Raw genomic sequence first — 20,647 nt, 5'->3', positions numbered from 1 at the left:
CTTCATTTAATTGCAATCTTCCTTGGGTGGATCTTTGTTTGCTAGTAATTGTAAGGGGAGGCCGAATCCACCCCAGGTGTTTCGTGTAAAACACCAACTCTCCACCCCTCCTTTGTTTTTTTTTCTATAAGGATTATTCCTGCAAGGGAAAGCATGCAAATCATGCACTTTTAGATAGTTGCATTAATACCACAGAAACACAGTTTAGTAAACTTTCTGAGGAGGTTTAAAGTACAGTTGAATCTTGGGTGGGATAATCCTCGCTTCTGAGTCTCTAATAGAATTGAAACTTTCCGTTACGATAGCTAGGAACGTTTTCATTCTATGTCAGGACCGGAGGCGAAGGATTATGCTAGTTTAAAGCTTACTCGCCACCAAGTGAGCCATCTGCCTAACTGGTTTGAAATAAAACCGTTTTAAAGGTGGGATCTGAAGACCAATCTGCAGCATTAAGGATATCCTCCAGGCTGGCTCCAAGGGTTAACTCCTTCGAGGCCATCGCTCCTCTGTTCGAGTGAGCACCGAATCTACGTAGGTCAATGCCCGCCTCCTGCATAATCTATCGCACCCACCGAGCAATCGTGGGGGAGGAGACAGCCCTGTGGGGCTTCCTCAAAGCAATAAGGAGCTGTCGTTCACCTTGAGGGCAGAATTCCTCTAACATCTACTCATACGCCATGAGGCAAGACACCACACATAATTTGGGCGAATCCGGAAAGGCAGGGTAGAGAGAGACTTAGTTCCACATTTGGTCCGTCTACGAATGGTGAAAGCAACTCCCAAGGGGGAGAAAATACTGTCCGAGATGTCTAGAGCTCTTGCATCCGATACCCGTCTAAAAGAGATCAGGCACAGGAGCATAGCCAGTTTTGCTGACAGTTTCTTCCTGGAGAGGAATCTATTGGGTTGCCAAGAGAGGAATAGATGACGCACCTGGTTAACATCCCAAAGGGCTGAATACCGAGGCTCCAGGGGAAAGGAAAGTCTTACTCCCCACAGAAGCCGACAAACCAAAGAATGTTCCTCCACTGGGGATCCATCCACCACTGGGTGTCCCACTGAAATGGCGGATTTAAAGGTATTCATAGATCTGTAGGCTAGACCCTCTTTCGCTAGGGACGCCAAAAAATTCAAAATGTGGATCACATCTACTCCCACGGAAAAGAGATCCTGTCGCAGACACCAAAGAGACCACCTTCTCCAGATAGATTTGTATAGTTTAACCGTACTGCAAGCCCAGGCCTTGAACATGAACGTCTCTGCCGCTCCCGAAAGGCCTGGGACCGACCATAGTCCCCTGTAATACGCCATGACTTAGAGACCCTTGCATGATGAGCGGGTGAGATTGTACATCTGGATTGAGAAGGGGGCCTGGAAATCGGGGGAGAGGGATTGGAAAATCCCACAAAAGTTCCAAGAGAACTAGAAACCAGACCGTGATCACCATCACACCTGCCGTCTGTCGTCGGTCCTGGGCTGAAGCCCTGGTGATCATCGTGAATGGGGTAAAAGTGTAGCCCCCTCCTTCTCCCAATCTTGGAGGAATGCGTCTGTGTTCCCCGATGGGGGGGGTCTGGTCTCCAGCTGAAGAACCGGGGTAGTTTGTGAACCAAACGAGAGGCAAAGAGGTCCACACTAAAGGGGTCCCATTTGGCCTGGAGATCTGCACACACTCCCAGATGCAACTTCCACAGGCTTACTTCGTGGAAGTGGTGTGACTGGAAGTCTGCTGCCTGATTGTCCTGATAATCTGCTGTGACGGGGATCTGGTGGTCTAGGCAATACTGCCAAAAATTGGCCGCGAGATCGGAGAGAGCTTTTGAACGTGTGCCTCCCAGGATGTTGATGTAACGCACAGCAGACACGATGTCCATCTTGAGGAGGACACATGACTGGATCGAGTCCTTGGTCTAACATTGAATTGCGAAGGAACCGGCCAGGAGCTCTAAGCAATTGATATGTAACCGTTGTTCTAGAGGAGACCACACGCCTCCTGTAGTGAAATCGCCGCACCTTGTTCCCCAGCCTAATCTGCTGCCGTCGGACTCTGACAAAATCTGGAGCGGAACCGGAGAGTGCACGTCCGTTCCAAGCCTCCATGCTGGCGAGCCACCAATTGAGTTCCTCTTTGGCTTCCAGTGTTAATAATACCTTTTGGGAATATGCCAACCCTTTCCGAACGTAGGAGGCCTTCAGGCGTTGGAGAGCGCTATAGTGCTACGGCCCCGGAAAAATGGCTTGAATCGATGAGGACAGGAGTCCCACAATGCGGGCCACCTGTCTAAGAGAGATGTGCAGTTTCGGGAGTGCCCGCCAGGGTTCGTGGCGGATTTGGTTATCTTCCTGGAAGGGAGACAGAGCGTAGACTCGAGGGAGTCTATCGAGAACCCTAGGAAAATCTGGGAGGGTACCAGGGAGGATTTGGTCTTGATCACAAACCCCAATCCTTGCAGGAGGTTTACCGCTGCCTGCAACTGTTGAGAGTACTCAAGGGCACTGGGCCATTATCAGGATGTCATCGAGGTAGACGATGAGTCTCATTCCTTGTGCTCGTAAGCATTTCACCACAGGCTGGAGAACATTGGTGAAACCCCCACAGGGCTGACGACAACCTGAAGGGAAGAGTTGTGAACTCGTATGTCCTGTCCTCCCATGAAAACTGTAGGGAACGCCTGTGAGGAGGAAAAATAGGAATCGAAAGGTAGGCGTCCTTGAGGTCCAGGCGCGCCATCCAATCCTGTGGCCTCAGGAAGTCCCGGAGAAGATGGATTCCTTCCATCTTGAAGTGGTGGTAGACCAACCACTTGTTGAATTTGTGTAAATTTATAACTGGACGTTGACCGCCTTTTCCACCAAAATAGGTTGCTGATGAAACCCCTGGGGTGAGGGAGGGACTGGGTAATCGCCCCTTTTTCGAGGAGAGCCTGCACCTCCCGGGTTACCAACGTGCAGCCTGCTGCGGAAAAACAGATGGGTCGAGGAGCAATGGGTTGTAAGGAAGTCCCGTAAAACTCTATCCAAAAAATCCGAATTGTCTGGAGAACCTAGGCATCCCCTGTGATGGAAGTCCAAGCCTGGAAATAATTTGCCAGGCGGACCCCTACCTTTAAAAGGGAAGAAGGTAGGACACTCACCAGAGTTATTTGCACCACCTGCACCTCTGCCCCCTCTGTGCTTGCCGCACCGTCCTGGTGGTATATACAATCTTGAATCTGGCTTAGTCCTGGTATTGGCCTTGGTGGGAGCCTTGACCTCTGGGACTGTATTGGTTATTGCGGCCGGTCGAGCGGCCCCTTCCTCGACCGGCCTCTCTGAAAATCAATGCATGGAACACCTTCTTGATAAGAGGATTGTGCCTTATTCAGGGAACTAAAAGTATTTACAAACTTCCCCAGCTCCTTAATGAATGGTTTCCCAAACAGTCCACTCTGTGCCACGGGATCCGCTTCTGAATCCGCCAGGTCCCTGAGTTATCTACCTTGATTAGAAGTGGCCTGCGCCGTTCGGTGGACAAGGTGCAATTCGTGTTGCCTAAAAAGACTACTGCACGCTGCTCCCAAGTCGACAGGGTGTCTGGGGATATGAGTGAGCCTCAATTCTTTACTTCCTCCGCCATATCTAATATTTTTGTAAGGGGCCCCAGAGTATCTAGCAGCTTGTCTTGGTAAGCTCGCCAAGATCTGTCAATCCCTTTCCGAAGGTCCTTGAGAAATTGCAGTAAAAAAGGTAGCCATTTGCGTGTCAATTTCTTGGCGGAAGGGCTACTTTGCCATCCAATGAAGGGCGAAGGCATTCTGCCTGGAGGCAATTGCAAGCTTCCTTCTCTAGAGGCTTCCGAACGCAGCTCACCGCGTAATGTGCTACCGTGTCAGAGGGAGCCCATTCTGAAGACCTTGGGTGAAGAATCTCATCAGGTTCCAACATGTCCCCACATATGCCCCGGTTGTTCTGAGGGGCATGGGGTGGGGTGGTTCGGGGGGGGGGGGGTGCGAAGAAGGAAGACAGGGGCGGGAGGGACCTGCATCGCTATCCGTGTCCCCATTGTTACCATTCGTGTTACCATCCACGGAGTCTGAAGGTGTAACTGGGGGAACTGTGCTGGCCAAAAATGCCTGCTTCAACCTAGCAAAAGCTTCCAGATCTAATCTCAGCTCGCGAGGTCGCTTCGCTAAGGGTGGCTGAGAGTCGAGGGGAGGTGGGGGAACAGCAGGAAGTGCCAGCGGGGTGTTTGGGATGGGACCTGCCAATCTGTCACAGGCCTGCGCAATATGGTGTCGTAGGCGCTCCTCCAAGTGAGACGTTGCCTCCGCCACTGCCCTGTGAATAGATGCGTCAACCACATCATAAAACTCATCGTCCCATGGGAGTTTGCTGAGTGGGTCCACCTCGTCCCCTTGGTCATCATACATGGCCTCCATATTGTGGGACATATCTAGGGCAACTTAATAACAAAATATGTGGCGTAAGTACCGAAGGGGTTAATTTTATATTGAAACAGAAACAGGCAGGTTATACCTGTATAGTTTAGAAAAGGCAGGATATGCCCAATAGAGGGGTCTGGGTGTCAGCCTAATTAATGGCGGGCCATATTGGGGACAAAGCCTGGGACTCTGCAGCCCTGGTGCAAAAAGATATTTTTAGGGGCATATGTCTGGGAGATGTTCCCACAGGGAGGCAACTGTTTATACAGATTCCCACGGGGCATTTCAAATCATTAGAGGGTTAACATCCTACCTACCCTTCATGGGCGTAGCCTCCAAAGAGCCTATAGGCAGTAAAGACCCGCTTGACAGACAGGCATAACTCAGTTCAAACGTCTTTATTTCGAAATTTCTTCATAAAAGACAACAATAAAATGCATACATAGTACAACATAATGGATGTTAAAAACACAATTCATTCATTACACAGTAAAATGGACAGGCATAACTCTCCAGATGGCTAAAGGCTCCCTGCGGCGCTGCTGCTTTGCTTCCAGGAACGCATGGAATTCAAAGCATGTGCCGCAGGAGAGAGCCGCCAGTCATGCGCCCTCAAGCAGTGGGAGGACCCCACCACGAGCCGCACCACGTCAGCAATGGCCATGGAGGAGCAGAAAATGCTCCCGCGGCCATCCAAGCCTCCCAGCAGCGAAGATCGGAAAAAGGCAGCCTGAACGACAAGGAAAAACAGGCTGGAAATAACACAGCACAAAAGCAAATACAGTATGCAATATTATCAAGCAATTAGCCTAAATTAAGCCATAAGTAAAATAACGCGCTAGCGCCAGCAAATTAAATAACAGCACACACGAGAGATAGTTAAATAATGCCTGAAACAGCAATGCTAACAGTACAATGTCAGAAATAACAATGCTAGTACACCTCAAATGCAGACAACACTGAGGGAAATATAATACACTTATCTTGGGCTGCGAGCAGCTAAGAAAGAGGAGGAACAACCACTAACAAGGGACTATGACCTGGCTGGTGCTACCTGATGGGTGGAGAGAACGGTCTATGTGTTGCTCTCTATTGTTTTTATGATATTCCCATGGGGTCCCGCTTCGTGAGCTCCTGCTCACTGTGTCCAGAGCTGCTGTCTCCCCAGGCGGGGGAGTAACGAGAAGTTTCGATTGCCCGCAGTGCCCGTGGCTGTTTCCCATCGCGGGGGCTTAGTGATTCCATCAACGCACGGAACTCCAGGAGCCAGGAGTCCGTGCGGTAGCCCACCTGCCCACCTGAGCGGAGGACCGCCCCCTAATTACCGGCCTTACTTCTGAGCTCGCCGGACCCGCTGTCGCGGGTCCCGCTTCGTGAGCTCCTGCTCACTGTGTCCAGAGCTGCTGTCTCCCCAGGCGGGGGAGTAACGAGAAGTTTCGATTGCCCGCAGTGCCCGAGGCTGTTTCCCATCGCGGGGGCTTAGTGATTCCATCAACGCACGGGACTCCAGGAGCCAGGAGTCCGTGCGGTAGCCCACCTGAGCGGAGGACCGCCCCTTAATCACCTACAGAATTTAAACTGTTTCCGGGTCACCCAGCGCGGGACCAAGCGCGGGACCCAGCGCGGGACCATAGCCGGACGAAGCCCGGACAAAGGGCGGACAGTCTGTGACAGTCCGGGACAGGAGTTGGCAGGGCTGGGCCAATCCCCTTATATTTGCAATTAAGGTACTCTGTGTTATTATTATTTTTATACTGCACGGACTAGCAATCCGGAAGCATGGGGAAACGGAAACTGACAGAAGATTCCGGCGAAGTAGTAGGGGGAGTGCCTAAAGGTGGGGAAAAAAGCAAGAAAATGCAAAACTAAGTCATCCGGCAAGCGGCTGTCTCATGCAGGAGCCAATTGTGTCATGGATCGAATAGATGATCTGATACAAGACTGTGGGGACATACTGACTCAAGCTCCTAAAATTGTTGAGCAAACATGTGAGGATATTGTGAAACTGGGGACCAGCACGGGTAAAAGGCAGGATAAGGGGGTGGTGATAATTCCCGATATGTTTCTAAGTAAACCTGCTGTGGGGGTAGGGACAAATATTGTAACAATTGACGAGAAGGAGTTAAGCATAGATCAGTTGAATCCACCTGTAGAACTTGATGTCAGTGCTGAGGACTTAGAACCTTTATTTAGCAACAATAGGTTCTCTGTTTTGTCTCATATGGAGAGTGACAATGCAGTAGGAAACTCGTTGATTGCCCCCCCCTATCGAAAATTCCCTATCTTTGTCTGGAACTATTGGTGTGCATATGTCCCCTGAGATAACGGCCAATCCCCTGTGGGTAATTATTAACCAACTGTGCGGTTTGGTTGAGTCATTGCAAGCTAAAGTTGATCTTTTGACTGTCACAGTCAATACCTTAAAAAATCATTCAGGGCAATGCTCACTTAATCTTGCAAAAACTTGCCCGCCAGGCCCAATGAACAAAAGCGTGGTTGGAGGGAAAGTATTTGTTCCATCTGCGCCTTCGACTTTCAATCCACCTACACGCAGTCCGTTGGTGAGGAAAGAAAGGGGAATCACGCAATCCATAGGCAATCCAAATGTAAAGGGGAAAAATTTGGTAAATTCGCCCAAAAGATTGATCTCCAAGCCAAATGTTATGCCAGTGGCTAGAGCTAGTATGGGCGAGAATACAAAAGAAAGCTGCCGGCAAGAAACAAGATCATATTCCTTAAATCCATACCATCTTCACAGCAACGATTACCAAAACCGCGCACAGGCTGTGTATATGGTGAATGTCCCAAAAATATCTATAGGACGAGTCTGAGACCCCGGACTCCCTAACGAATAAGGCAATCCATTGGATTAGGCACACTAGGGGGTGTAGGTCTGTTATTAGGGAGGACATTGCAAAAACTACAAGAATCACATCACCAGGCGATACCGATGATTGTATTGAGGCGATTCTAAAAAACCCGAAGATAGTGGAGGATTTGCTGGCCTTGGAATATAGAACCTGTTCCCCAGATAACTCCCGGATTCAAATGAGATCACAACCCTACCAGAGAAGGATACTGACTAGAGAAATCCCTGAGAGGAGCATAGGTATGGCCTGTTCTGGATTGGACAACAACGATTGACTACAGACTCAAGTCTGACAAGTAACACCCAGGGAGACAAGTAGTATGAGGTCCCAGATCACGCATTAATTATCCCAATGGGCCCCACTTCTTCTTTAGAACCCCCGCTCCCAGGGCTGTCATCTGTACAGAATAAATCATTAGTTATCACCCAGGAGATTCCCAAATCTATACAATCACCTGTCCTTACCGGATCAGTTCTTTCATGGAACATTGCTGGTCCGAGAACGAAAATGGATTCCCCGGAGTGGGCTTCTTTTATCAGCCGGCATGAAATATGTTTATTCCAGGAAACCTGGGCTCTGGAGCAGTTGTATTTTCCCGGGGTATCTAAACTATGGAATCCTAGCGGAAAAGAAAGGGAAAGGTCGACCGTTAGGTGGCCTGATTATCTGGATCAAGCAAGATCTTGCTGTAACGGTTAAGATAATACCCACTAATCATAGGGATTTTCAGGCCATTATGTTGGAGTTTGTGAATCAAGACCCTATTCTTATATACAATGTATATGCCAGAAGTACCGGGGGAAACAACTCGGAAATCTTAACACTTCTGGAAGAACATTTAGAGAATAATCTTCTCCATTCTAATATAATTATAGGAGGAGATTTTAATGTAACTTTTGAGCCTCTCCTGAATGATATCTGGAACCTTTCAGATGAAGAAGATAGGGTATGGGGCGTTCCTAAATTGGATCTAGTCCCCATTAAAAGGTGGACGCAAATTGTATTACAGCTTAATTCACTCTGCCTAAACAAAGGAGTGAGATCCGCCAATGGTAGAACACCAGGTGATAAAAGTGGGGCTAATACATTTAAGAACGCCCCCCTGCGGAGTAGAATAGATTATATTCTTGTTAGTTTGAGCCTGTGGAGGTATCTCCAGGACATGCAAATTATAGATAGAGTAGAGAGCGATCATAACCCCCTATTGGCAAAAATATCATATTGGGAACCTCCAGTTAGTCTGGGAAGGGTGATTGATACCATTTCCCCAGTGGACGTTGTCATTACTAATGATATGCGCCATGTCCACTGGTCTAAAGTCGTAGTCATTCAGGAGAATATTGATTTTATAGCTAGCAAGCTTACTCAGGCAATAAGTGATTTGAAGGGTGTAGTGAGTGAGGAGTGCTCAACTACTAGTATTGAAAGTGGAACTACTAGTATTGAAAGTGGAACCAGGATTCATGAGGCTTTTTTTAAGGACCTGCGTACGCTGTTTGTTAAGCCCTCTCAACAAAGTGGTCCCTGTAATTTCCACCCTCCACGTTGGTACTCAGCAGAATGTAGGCAGGCTCGCTTGGATTTAGGTAGAGCCCTTAAAAGTGGCTCGAGTGTGAATGTACGTATAGCTAGGGCGGCGTTTAAATCTGCTGTCTTTAAATCCAAGCGTTTATGGGATGAGCAGAGGTGGCTAGACCTGCAAGAAGCAGGACGCCACAAAGATCCCAGAAAGTTTTGGAGTGTCTACAAGTGGGGTGTGGATAGCAATTCCGATAAACCACAGAACTGGGTTCCGCAGGATAAATGGGTATCCCATTTCAAACCGCAGTTTGCGATGGGAGATGGCCAAGATTCTTCCATAGAGGTGTCTTTTATCCCCTTTTCGGAGGATCCATTCACTTTGAGGGATGTTCAGCTGGCTTTGGATGTCGTCGTTCCTGGTAGAGCGCCAGGAATTGACGGTATCCCAGCTGATCTATTCTTACAAGACAAAGATTCTTGGGGCCCATATATATTATTACTGGCAAATGCGGTTGGTAGGGGAGCACCGATTCCCCGCTCATGGAAAGGGGCCGAAATAATCCCAGTTTATAAGAAAGGAGACAAGTCCCAGCCTGGAAATTATCGACCAATTAGTTTGATCGACACTACCCAGAAGATCATTGGTAGGCTTATTCTAAATAAGGTTCAGGTTTGGGAAAAGGATCATAGCATTTTGCTCATTTGCAGGCTGGCTTTAGAACTTCCGTTAGCACGGTCGATCAGATCATGCATTTTACTATGTTATACTGGAAGACCGTGCTAATTGGTAATGGCAGCCTTTATGCTGCTTTTATAGATTGGTCCCGCGCCAAATGTTGTGGAAAGTGCTTAACGATATGGGTATGCCCGGGGATATCTTGTCTTTAATTAGAAAGCTCCACCAGGAGAATTTTGCCCAGATTAGGTGGGGTAGTCCTGGCTATGTCACATCTCAGTTCCCAGTTGAAACAGGTGTGCGCCAATGTTGTGTCCTGGCTCCAATGTTATTTTCTTTATATATAAATGATGTTGCCAAAATTCTAATTGGTTCTAATGTTGATGCACCTATTCTTGCCGGAGCTAAAATCCCAATTTAATGTTTGCAGACGATTGTCTCATAGTATCAAAAAACCCGAGCGGGATACAGAAGGCTTTGTTAATTTTCGAGGACTTCTGTGTCGCTCGTGGTTTGGAAGTTAATATTCTTAAATCCAAGTACATGTATTTTAATGCGCCTAATGCCAACAGGGGTACTGTATATATGAGGAACGGGCCACTTGAGAATTTAGCTATTTGGGTGTCTGCACCCAACAGGATTTATCCTGGGACAGCAGATTGATTTGGCCACCCTGAAGCATCGCCAGCTCTCAGGAGCATTGAGCCTAGAGCACTCCAGGTCCTTGACTAGGCCGATAACTCCGGTGTTGTCGGTTTACAATGGCAAGGTAGTTAGTTCTACTCTGTATGGTGTGGAAATGTGGGAAAACGAAAAACTAAAGGGGATGACTGTTTCCGAAAACACCCCATTGAATCCCCTATTTTACGATCTGGGCATAACTCCAATAGCTCTAATTGCATCCTTGCGCCCAATCCTATATTGGTGGCGGATTTGGTCCACACCTGAACTGGACACATACACCAGGGGGCTGCTGGACGTAGTCAAAAGTGATGGTTCCCGGAAAGTCAAATGGTTGGGACATATCCGGAATCTTCCAAATGATTTAGGTCTAGGGGAATTGTGGAAAGATCCATTGCACGCTAGGTTCCCACCAAAGAAGGTACTTAAGAACTTGTACTGGAACTGGGTGGCTACAAAGGTTTTCAGTACCACCCCTTCACACTCTCTTGGTGGTTTATTTTTAGAAATTAAAGATTCTCCCAAACTTGAGGAATTCTGGGATGTCATCACAAAGCCCCTTGACCGTAAGCTCTACTTTCAGCTAAGAGTGGGAAGCCTACCGGTAAGGGCATTCTCTAACAGATGGACCAGTGGGGGCAAGGTGGCTTGTCCGGCTTGCTCAGATGCTCCCGATACCATTGGCCATCTTTTGTTTGAGTGCCCAATTTATGCGGCGCCCCGTCGAAAGTGGTTACGACCGATGTGTAGGTTATTGGGAACGAGGAGAGGATTGGTTGCAGTCAGAATTATTTGCACCAGCCCTAATATGTTTGTGTATATAGCGGTGGCGAAATTTCTAGGCTGGGAATGGTCGATTAGAGCCCGATTGCTGAAAACATAATATATTAGTTAACCTTGTAGGCCAAGTATCCTTGTCAACTATCGTGTAATAATAATACCTCTATTTTGTATTGGCAATGGAATGATTTTACTTATGTATTTTATGAATTTTTATAATCTGGATTTTAATCTGGTTTTATCAATTGAATTTTATACATGTACTTTTATATATATATATATATATATATGGAATATGCTTTTATGACCATCGTCGAATAAAGCTTGCTTGACTTGACATTCCCAAGTGTTCATGGGAATGTTAGTTTTTTCATGTTCTACTTTGAAAGGCTGCTGTCAATAAAGTGAAGAAAGTTCAGCATAATCCTCGCCTCCAGTCCTGACATAGAATTCATCAATCAAGTCCATGTTCTGCGCAGGTAGCCTGTTGTAGAGATGGAAGGTGGCAGTATGAATTGAAGTGAGTAGGAAATGGAGTGTCACCAGCTCCATGTATTTTAGTGTTCGTCATTTGCCTACGGTGCAGGATCTGTAGAACTTATGGATGACTGTGAGGTCTCCTCCTTGGTTGTGTGTGTGGTCCTCTCATATTAGTTATCCTATGGGAAGGAGGGTAGTTAAGATGGGGGCGCAGGCCATTTTACTGCGATGAAGAGAGCATCAAGCTTGTGATAGGTATTAAGGTCTGTGGTGTCTGGCATGTGCAGTACTGCAGATCGAGTGTTAATAAGCATGGTATGGAATGTGTGTCATCTAGATTTAGGGTGAGTGTGGTAGTGGAATGTGTATGAAGTTGAGTTTGTGTTGTGCAAATGCTGTATGAGGATGTTATCTGGATCTAGGTGTGAATTCGGGGATTGACAGTTTCGTTTGCTAGGTGAGGCACATGATTTGGTTTTACTTTGTAAGGTTCAGTCGAACCGGTTCTGTCCCAAGGCCCTTTCTAGCACTAACATGCCCAAACATATGATGCCTTCGTGTTCACCCTTACTGGGGACACCAGGATACTGGGATGCCCTGAAGAGTTAATTATAGTAAGGAGAAGGCAGGATTTGGTATCACGTCTTGTATAGATGAATGTTGTGAAATTGTGTGATGTTATTTCCTGTGAAGATGAATGATGGGGAATTCAGTTCCCCTGCCCAGCTTCTTCTTTTGAAGTTGATTTTGATGGTATACCAGTTATGTCACTTCCTGTGCAGATAGATGATGAGAAATGCAGTGCTGGCACTTCCTGTGCAGATGGATGACAGGAAGTGCAGTAATGTCACTTCCTGTGCAGAAAGATGATAGGAAATAATCCTCTTGCATACTTTTTTTTTTTTAAACATGGTTTGACAGGAAACCAGTGATGTCACTTCTTGCGCACGTTTATGATGGGGAATACTGTGATGCCCTGATAAATTAACCATAATTTTCATTATCCTCATAATCTTCATTGTATCTGTTCACTGTCAGTATTCATGAGGTTATTTTGCACCTTGTGACGACTAAAATTCGCAAGTTGAAATCGATATGACCTCTGCCTGCCCCTCCAGGGTGGTAAAAAGCCATAGTCCTCCCTGAACAACCAAGCCCAGTGAGGCCATCCCATAAGGCGAGGAAAGTGGGCTGTAATGACTGTGCTGAGGAGGTTGAGGACTAAGGATTATGAATATTGTCAGTGTGTAACAGGGGCATTATTTCTATGCCTTCATCCAAGTCATTACTCATTAGTAATATCGAAACTAAGTTGGCCAAAGAATATAAGTACTGAGAAATCACTATTACTGCACACAACATTTTCAAAGTGTAAACTCAAAATATCAAACATCAGAGTAATAGAAAACGTCACACATTCTCTAGTGATTGTAGCACTTTATGACCAAAACTGTCATCTGAAATTCCTACACCCTGATTTCTGTAGTGTTTCAAAAAAGTGTAAGGAGTCGCCCAGATCCCAGCACAACAGATTTCTAGTACGGATACTACCTTATAATCTGTCCAAGAGGATGCAACACCTCTTGTTGATCTAACATGAGGGCTACAGGGCCTAAATGAACTCGGCAGAAGTTATGGGTGGTAAGTGATCCTGAAACATGGTGAAAGAAAGATAAGGCATGTGATGGAAATATAGGAGGGCTTCATGCTAGATAAATTATGAATGCTTTTCTAGGTGCTGAGGTACTTTTGTGAAAATATTAAATGTGTAATAGATTTGTAGCTGTTCCTTCAAGTCCTGTCCCCTTCATTGTCACTTTCTGTACACTTCTCATTATTTTTCTCTTGCAGTGTAAGTTAGAGCTTGTGGTTGGGACACCTGCTTCGTGCATGGATCTCGAACTGTACAGTTTGGATAACAAACTCATTATGAGGATGGACAGTGATGACTCTCTGCTGGGTTCATACCCTGTAGATGATGGCTGTCGGATACATGTAAGCATTTTTCACTTAATTTCAATCTTATAGTTATGCCTTTCTAGTGATTGACTGTGTCGCACCCGGCTGTTACATTTTTTTCTTTCAAGAGTAACTCAACAGACTCATGTAAAGCTGTAATGACCGTGGCCCATGAGGGCACCAGCGTCCAGACTCTGGGTGCTAGTCCTGACCCTACTTTACTGGTCAGTTATCTTTGGTCACAGAAAAAGGCTTATGATAGTGATTCATGGAACCTTCTCCTATCTACCCTGCAACTAGCTAAGGTAGATCATCTAATCATTAAGTTCATATTGGCATGTTCTCAAATGGCCAAACACAAATGATATTAACAAATAGAATAAGGTCAAATTACTTAAGTCTGAAACAAGATACACACCGGGAATGCCTGCTACTCCCTTTCTCTTGATAGCATGTGAAATATTGAAGACATATGACCTTCAGTAACCAAACAACCCTGGAAAAAAGACAGAACTGAGAGAAGAGCTTGTCTAGAAAAAACAAACTGGAACTTCAAAAGAGACAATTTGTAGAAATCCTCTTGTGTAAATGTGTAATGTGGAGCCTTACAGTTTCCCCGGATGGAGAGTTTGGGCCACTTTGGGCACACTTTGTGAATGACATATTCCCTATATATGACATACTTGTGTGTTGTGCTTTCGTCATAACGTTTTTGTGTTCTCTCTCTGTCTCTCTCCCTCTCTCCCTCTCCCCCTCTCCCTCCCCCTCTCCCCCTCTCCCCCTCTCCCTCTCCCCCTCTCCCTCTCCCCCTCTCCCTCTCTCCCTCTCTCTCTCTCTCTCTCTCCCTCTATCTCTCCCTCTATCTCTATCTCTATCTCTATCTCTATCTCTCTCTGTGCCTCTATCTCTATCTCTATCTCTATCTCTATCTCTCTCTGTGCCTCTATCTCTATCTCTATCTCTCTCTGTGCCTCTATCTCTATCTCTCTCTGTGCCTCTATTTATCTCTGGAAGTTGAAAGCAGGGCCTGACTGTAAGCCAGACCTTGCAAACAACCCCCATACCACGTGCAATGAAAGGCTGTGCGCATCGTGAGACTCTTTGCCTGTTGGGGGTGCAGCGGTTGGCGGTCTGTGTGGGTTGGCTGCCTCTGGCTGGGCTGGCTGCCTCTGGCTGGGCTGGCTGCCTCTGGCTGGGCTGGCTGCCTCTGGCTGGGTTGGCTGCCTCTGGCTGGGTTGTTCACAGGGCCTAGCTGCAGGCAATGCCCTGCCATCAACCCTCTTATGCACAGCCAAAGGCTGTCCACAGTGTGGGGTTGGCTGCCGTTAGGGGGTTTTCCCACAGAGCCTGGCCTTAGGCTGGGTCGGCCGAGCACGGCGTCGGGTTGACTCTATCCACTCTAATAAAGTATTACTTTACGTTAAAACTAGGAATACACTCAAAATAACAAAGGTTATAGTTGGGTGTGATTAGTATTACTTTACGTTAAAACTAGGAATACACTCAAAATAACAAAGGTTATAGTTAGGTGTGATTAAAAAGATCAGTTGTTACCTCAGTAAAAAAAAAAAAAAACTAGAAATTCACTGAAAAACCCAAAGGTTAAAGTAATCTTAAAGTTAAGTGAATGACCGTGCCAACAGTAATGTTTTGAACTCTCAGAAAGTCACCAGTTAGTTAGCAGAGCTAACTAAAACTTGTGCCCCGCCATACACTGCTTATGACCTCACATATTAAATAACATATTATGTACAGTGACATCTTATTGACCATCAATCACAGGCAAAAGGGTAACCTGCACTGCACATGTGTTCAATCTGTATACAACTGTTCAGGGTAAACAAAGTTGCTCCATATACTCAAGCACTGTTACATAATTGACGCCTTACTACGGACAGTCTTTACCTGGATCAAACCCCACTGTCACTGAACACACAGAAATTAAGTGGATATTAGTAGAAAAGTGGATACTGTTAACAGTAATTACTCAATCGAGAAAGTTTACTTTGTACCACACTGCTTGCAGACTGTGAAACTCTTACGTGCAATACACTACAGAGTATTAAAAAGTATCTACTAAAACAACGTATACTCTGTGAGAAGTTGGCCTGGTATATGATGATCACTATTCTAGTGAGCACCTTGCACCAGTCCAAACAACCCTTATGGTGAGGGTTGTAAAGTCAACCTTATAGACCAGCTATCCTAGTGGTAGCATGGACAAAGCAGTCTTAGGCTAAACTCAAGAGGGCATGTGAATCCAGCTGTTTTACCATATGCAATCCCTTTAATACCAAATGAAAGGACACCACACAGGTTATATATAGAAAATATATATGTATTTATTACTAAATTAATCCTCTGAACTCTTTATGAGGTCAGAGGCACAAGCACATAACAAGATACTTAATCAACATACAATAAGTTGCACAAAATACAGTAATGCCCTAGGGGCACTTCGAACCATATACTAAGATAGTGGTATAAGAACCACGTCACGAACAAAGGATAGGCCTAGGTCTTGGAGAATCGCTGGGGCTACGCTGTACTACCAAAGGTTAGGGAGCAGGAGGCCCACGGGATGCGCGTGCAGTGTCTTTACACACACGCGAGTTACCATAGAGTTAGAATGGGAACGAAAGAATTGGAAACTAGTTCTTTTAGGTCACTTCCGGATGGACAAGGAGACAGCTACTTGAAAGTTGGACACTAGGATAGTAAATACCCACAGGAGCACCGAAGTACTCTCGTTACCTCACCCACAGGAAGCGGTGTATAGGTGTCAAAGTGTGTTGGGTTTCGTCGCTGAATCCTATGGAGCCTTGAAGAAAGATGCTGCAGGCGACCAGGAGGGAAGTGTCCGGTTGGATCCAAGGGCGGATCGAGGATGAAGAGTACCTGAAAACAGAGGGGACAGAGTATGGGTCACTAGCCAGTGACCAGGAAGGAACAAGGCGATTTCGCGAAGCAATCAGGTGATCTCGTGAAGCTTGTCTCTGCAGCCACGTGGACCAGGAGGTGTCGACTAGGACCAGGAGCTGGATATAGACTGTCCCACGAAGGCTCTCGCTGTCGGCGGTGTCGGCTTCCGGATTGGAGTCAACAAGCCTTGGCAAAGGCAACCCACGCAGGAATCAAAGATGGCTTACGGATCAGACCAGCAAGGTCTGATGGGCTTCTCCTTTTTAGGGAAGCAGGGGCCAGTCCGGAGCAACCAGACCAGTGGTGTAAATCAAAGGGTTCGTCGTCACAGAGGCCACTAGCCAACGGGCAAGTGACCGGACAGACGCGTCGAGCAGGAAAATGCAGAAGGGCCCCACGCAGAACTCGTGGAGGGCTGATCTTGGGTGCAGATGGTGCTCGGGGCTGGGGCTTCTCAATCCCCAATGCACAACTTCGAGGGTGCCTCAGAAGTTGCATGGAAAGCAATTCGCTGGCTTTTCAAGATGGCCGGTCCCACGTCTCTCGTCGCCTTCACGGGTCTCAGCTCTGCTGTGACTGTGGATCGGGCTGTTGGAAGTCTGGAAGTCCGGGTCATGTCAGGCTCTGTGCTCTGGCTCCGGCGGGAGCGTCGACAAAGCAAACCGTTGATCGCTTGGTGGTGCCTGCTTGCACAGGGTGGTCACTCCTTGACCACCAGGGAGATTCTTCAGTCTTCTATCTTCAGGTAGAACGTCAAAGGTCCAGAGTTTCGTTTCAAGTTTCAGTCAGGATAAATCTAAAGTCCTGAGACTCAGCTCCTACCTATATACCACATTTAGGGGCTGGATTACCTGCTAGGTCCCTCCTATTGGTGGGACCAGGGAAGGGGGTGGTTACACCCCTTTCCCTTTGTCCAGTTTCGCACCAGAGCTGGGGCTGGAGTGCCCCAGCACCGGTTTGAACTGGACTATGCATGGGACACCTTGTGTGCCCCAGGCAGTGTCTCGTTTCATTCAGCCCTCCCTGCTCCAATACACTATGGCCTGTCTGGGGTGGTGCTAGCACCTCCCAAGACAGGAAACCTTTGGTCCAAGCCTCCCTCGCTGGAAGGACTCCCAGCAGCAGGGGGTCAGACTTGTGTCTGTGGCAGCAGCATCCATTTTGTGATGCTGAGGCTCTGGTTAACTTTCACTTTAACCGGGATTAGTAGGAACAACATGTCTTCTCCCTCTAGAAGGGTGGAATGCTACCCCCTCGCCAGAACTGGTGAGGGGGTAGTATTCCAAAGCGTATGACACCTTACACTATATGTTTTGATAAAGCCAAACCAAAGTTAGCATTTAACCGCGAGGTTCACAATGCACTTAAGAGTATATGGTATGGCTATATCCTAGAACGGCTATAAGGACATGGTTCCGAAAGCTGCAGACAGGCTCAGCTCATGCTAGAGCCTCATCTCACATAAAACCAAGCACTCTGCCTCTAGGATTGTTAAGGCCTGCCATAGGTGTATATGTGTCTAGATATAAGGTTAGATATAGGGATACTATATCTACGCAAGGGGTGATTACACACCCTTGCCCCAGCTGAGTGATCAGCCTGTTGTGTCAGTTTAGATGGCCAGCCAGGGGTGGCAAAAGATATGCTGCAGCCCCTGGTAGGCCTTTGGTGCACCTATGCCCTGGGTACCTATGGTACACTGTACAGGGACTCACAAGAGTGACCCAATTCCCAATTGGTGATGTACCTAAAGTACATGGTGTGAATTTAGAGAGAGAACAGCAGGTCTGTGGGTCTGATTAGCAGGCTCACAGCCACATCTAATTCGAAAACCAGTGAAGCAAAAAGCAAAAAGTGGGGTGACCGTAGGAAAGCAGACCCTAAACTCCTACACACTCAATGAAAAAACATATCCAATGAGCAAATATTCATTTAAAATAACCATGGTCTGAAGGTGCTAAAGATCATGCTACCTGCAGCCTTCATATTGTGGTGAAAACTATAAAAATAGTTTATCTTCTCAAGCAAAAAATGCAAATGTACATAGGTTAGTACCTGGTGCACAGTCTTGTATGTGATGTAGAAATCGTCATGCTGAGAGGATTTTGTCTAATAGCTCACAATACTTAGTCTATAGTACATAGAATCTTTGCAATGTTGGAAACTTTTTCTGCAGAACCAGAAACAGTTGTGTGCAACATACTAGAAACAAGTTGTCAATTGTCTCCTGTACACATAATTCTTCTATGCCAAGTTTTCTAACTTATTCAGTGTCTCTACAGAGCTATGATGCATCAGGAGCACATATGTTTTGTAAACAGGTACACCCTTTAATTGGACACAGGCTGTACAAAATTAGGTAAAAAAGTAGTATGGTAGTTATCCATCACTATGTAAGCTTTAAAACAAACTAACACACTCATTGGATGATGTCATTTGTTTTTTCTAGTTCAAAATATTAATGTTATCACAGACCTATTCACCTCACTATTACATTACCCTTTGTTTCTTTTCAGCGACTATATATATATATATATTAATTCTCCGCTCAAACTGCTTTTTTTCACCTCAGCGAGAATTACAGCACCACAGCAGAGGTCAGTTCTCATTAAATATTTATTGGCACCATAAAGTGCAAAAGAAGGTTTAAAAGGACGGTCTACGCGTACAGACACTTTCTGTGTGAAACAGGCACACACACTTACCCATACATCCATTCAACCAACCAATATCTTACCCATACAGCCACTCACACAGCGACTCAGTCACCAGAACATCCACTCACCCCCCCCACCCATGTAGTCACTAAGGCCGCCACCCACTCACCCATACAGCCAACCTCACTCAATCACTAATACAGCTACTCACACAGCTACTCACCCCCTTATTCAACTATATATCATTTAATTTTTTTCATTTCAATATCTTTATTCGGATACAAATATATATCCATAAAAGTGCAGACAGGCAACAACATATACAATAAGAATTAACCAGCAACAAAGTGGTCATTAAAAAATTCCAATTAAAAACTGGTCTACCAGCGATACAGTGTGCATAAAAGAAAACATGATAACAAAAAAAGCAATTCATTAAGGCGTTAATTTACCATGTGTTAAAATTAGTGATTAGAAGACGAAGTGGAGTGAGCAAAATTCACGGGGGGCACATAGACTTACTAATTCGCACTGCCACTTTCAGAAAAGAGCCCAAAACGGAAAATTAGCTCATCATCTTCCAGAGCAGTCCTCCCATAAGCAGCCTTATAATCAATCACAAGTTTTGTCTTAAAATAAGGTACCAACAACCTTTTAGTAAGAATTAAAAAATAGCTACAGAAGAATGAAAAATGCAGCATAGATTGTTTATGTTGACTATTGCAGGGGCAAGGCAAATGATGAAGATTAGAATTATATCCTGCTGGAAATCAAAGCATAAATTTCATAGTTTCGATCCTTAGGTGGAAAAATTAACCCCTTTCCCAACGGCCAATGGGTTTTAAAAGGTAGCCAGTTGGGGCGTGGGAAATGTTCCGGATACACATGTATCTAGCAACAGACGATTCCTTAGTCTCCTTATCATGTCTGACGTTCCTGTAGTACGAGTATAAGGCTGTTTGACGGGATTTTTCACTAACAATACCAGGTTCTAAGGGGTTTAGGAATAACTGCTCATGGTTTACACTGATTAAACTTTTGTAGACAGCGGCCAGCCAGGGTATTTACATCCCCTATCACATTTTAGACAATCAGACATAATCTCCCTAGTAAGTTGGGCCGCAGGATTTTTCCAAACTCGAAGTCCAAATATTGCGGGGCAAGACTTAATATAGTCTTCAATGTATGACAAATTAGGTTTGCAATGGCAAGCATACTGTGAAGAGGAAATGGGGCCATCCAGAATTGAGCGGCAGAATCTATTCTCTTCTTCCGGGATACTACCGCAGTTAGTAAATCCCCATTCTTCAGCGCCATAAGTAGCGATTGGAATACATTGAGGTTTAGAAATCTTGACGGTAGCAGATACAACCTCTGTATTACTAGGCTTGGGCAAACCGAGTATTCTATTAGTAAAATTGGAAAACTTTCTCCTCCAATAGGCCACATGATCAGCCCACAGTCCGTTAGAGCCAAAAACTAATCCTAAGTAAGGGAAAGTGCGAGTGCTTTGTAAACTATTTGACTCTAAAACAATTGATGAATTAAAATACTTCTTCGATCCACAAGCCGTTAAAAAAAGATATTTTAAAATTGGTGCATAAGTCCAAACTGACCATAAAGTCGACAAAACCCCGCACCAGGATGCGGAGAGCTGTTGGAGTGCGGCCCATTAGGACC

The 20,647-nt window shown here is 45.9% G+C and overlaps 1 protein-coding gene across 1 annotated transcript in view; it reads left to right on the top strand.

Moving 5' to 3' along the window:
* TBCB (tubulin folding cofactor B) overlaps window positions 1-20,647 on the top strand; it is a 128,840-nt gene that overhangs the window by 23,498 nt on the left and 84,695 nt on the right. Inside the window, exon 2 of the mRNA XM_078660932.1 lies at window positions 13,281-13,424. Coding sequence (XP_078517058.1) covers window positions 13,281-13,424 — 144 coding nt within the window. The remainder of the gene's footprint in view (window positions 1-13,280; window positions 13,425-20,647) is intronic.

This window comes from Lissotriton helveticus, chromosome 9 (genome assembly GCF_964261635.1).
Source record: "Lissotriton helveticus chromosome 9, aLisHel1.1, whole genome shotgun sequence".
NCBI classification, from domain to species: Eukaryota; Metazoa; Chordata; class Amphibia; order Caudata; family Salamandridae; genus Lissotriton; species Lissotriton helveticus.
Note: the sequence above shows the minus strand (reverse complement) of the source record. Positions and strands in the feature narration are given on the sequence as shown.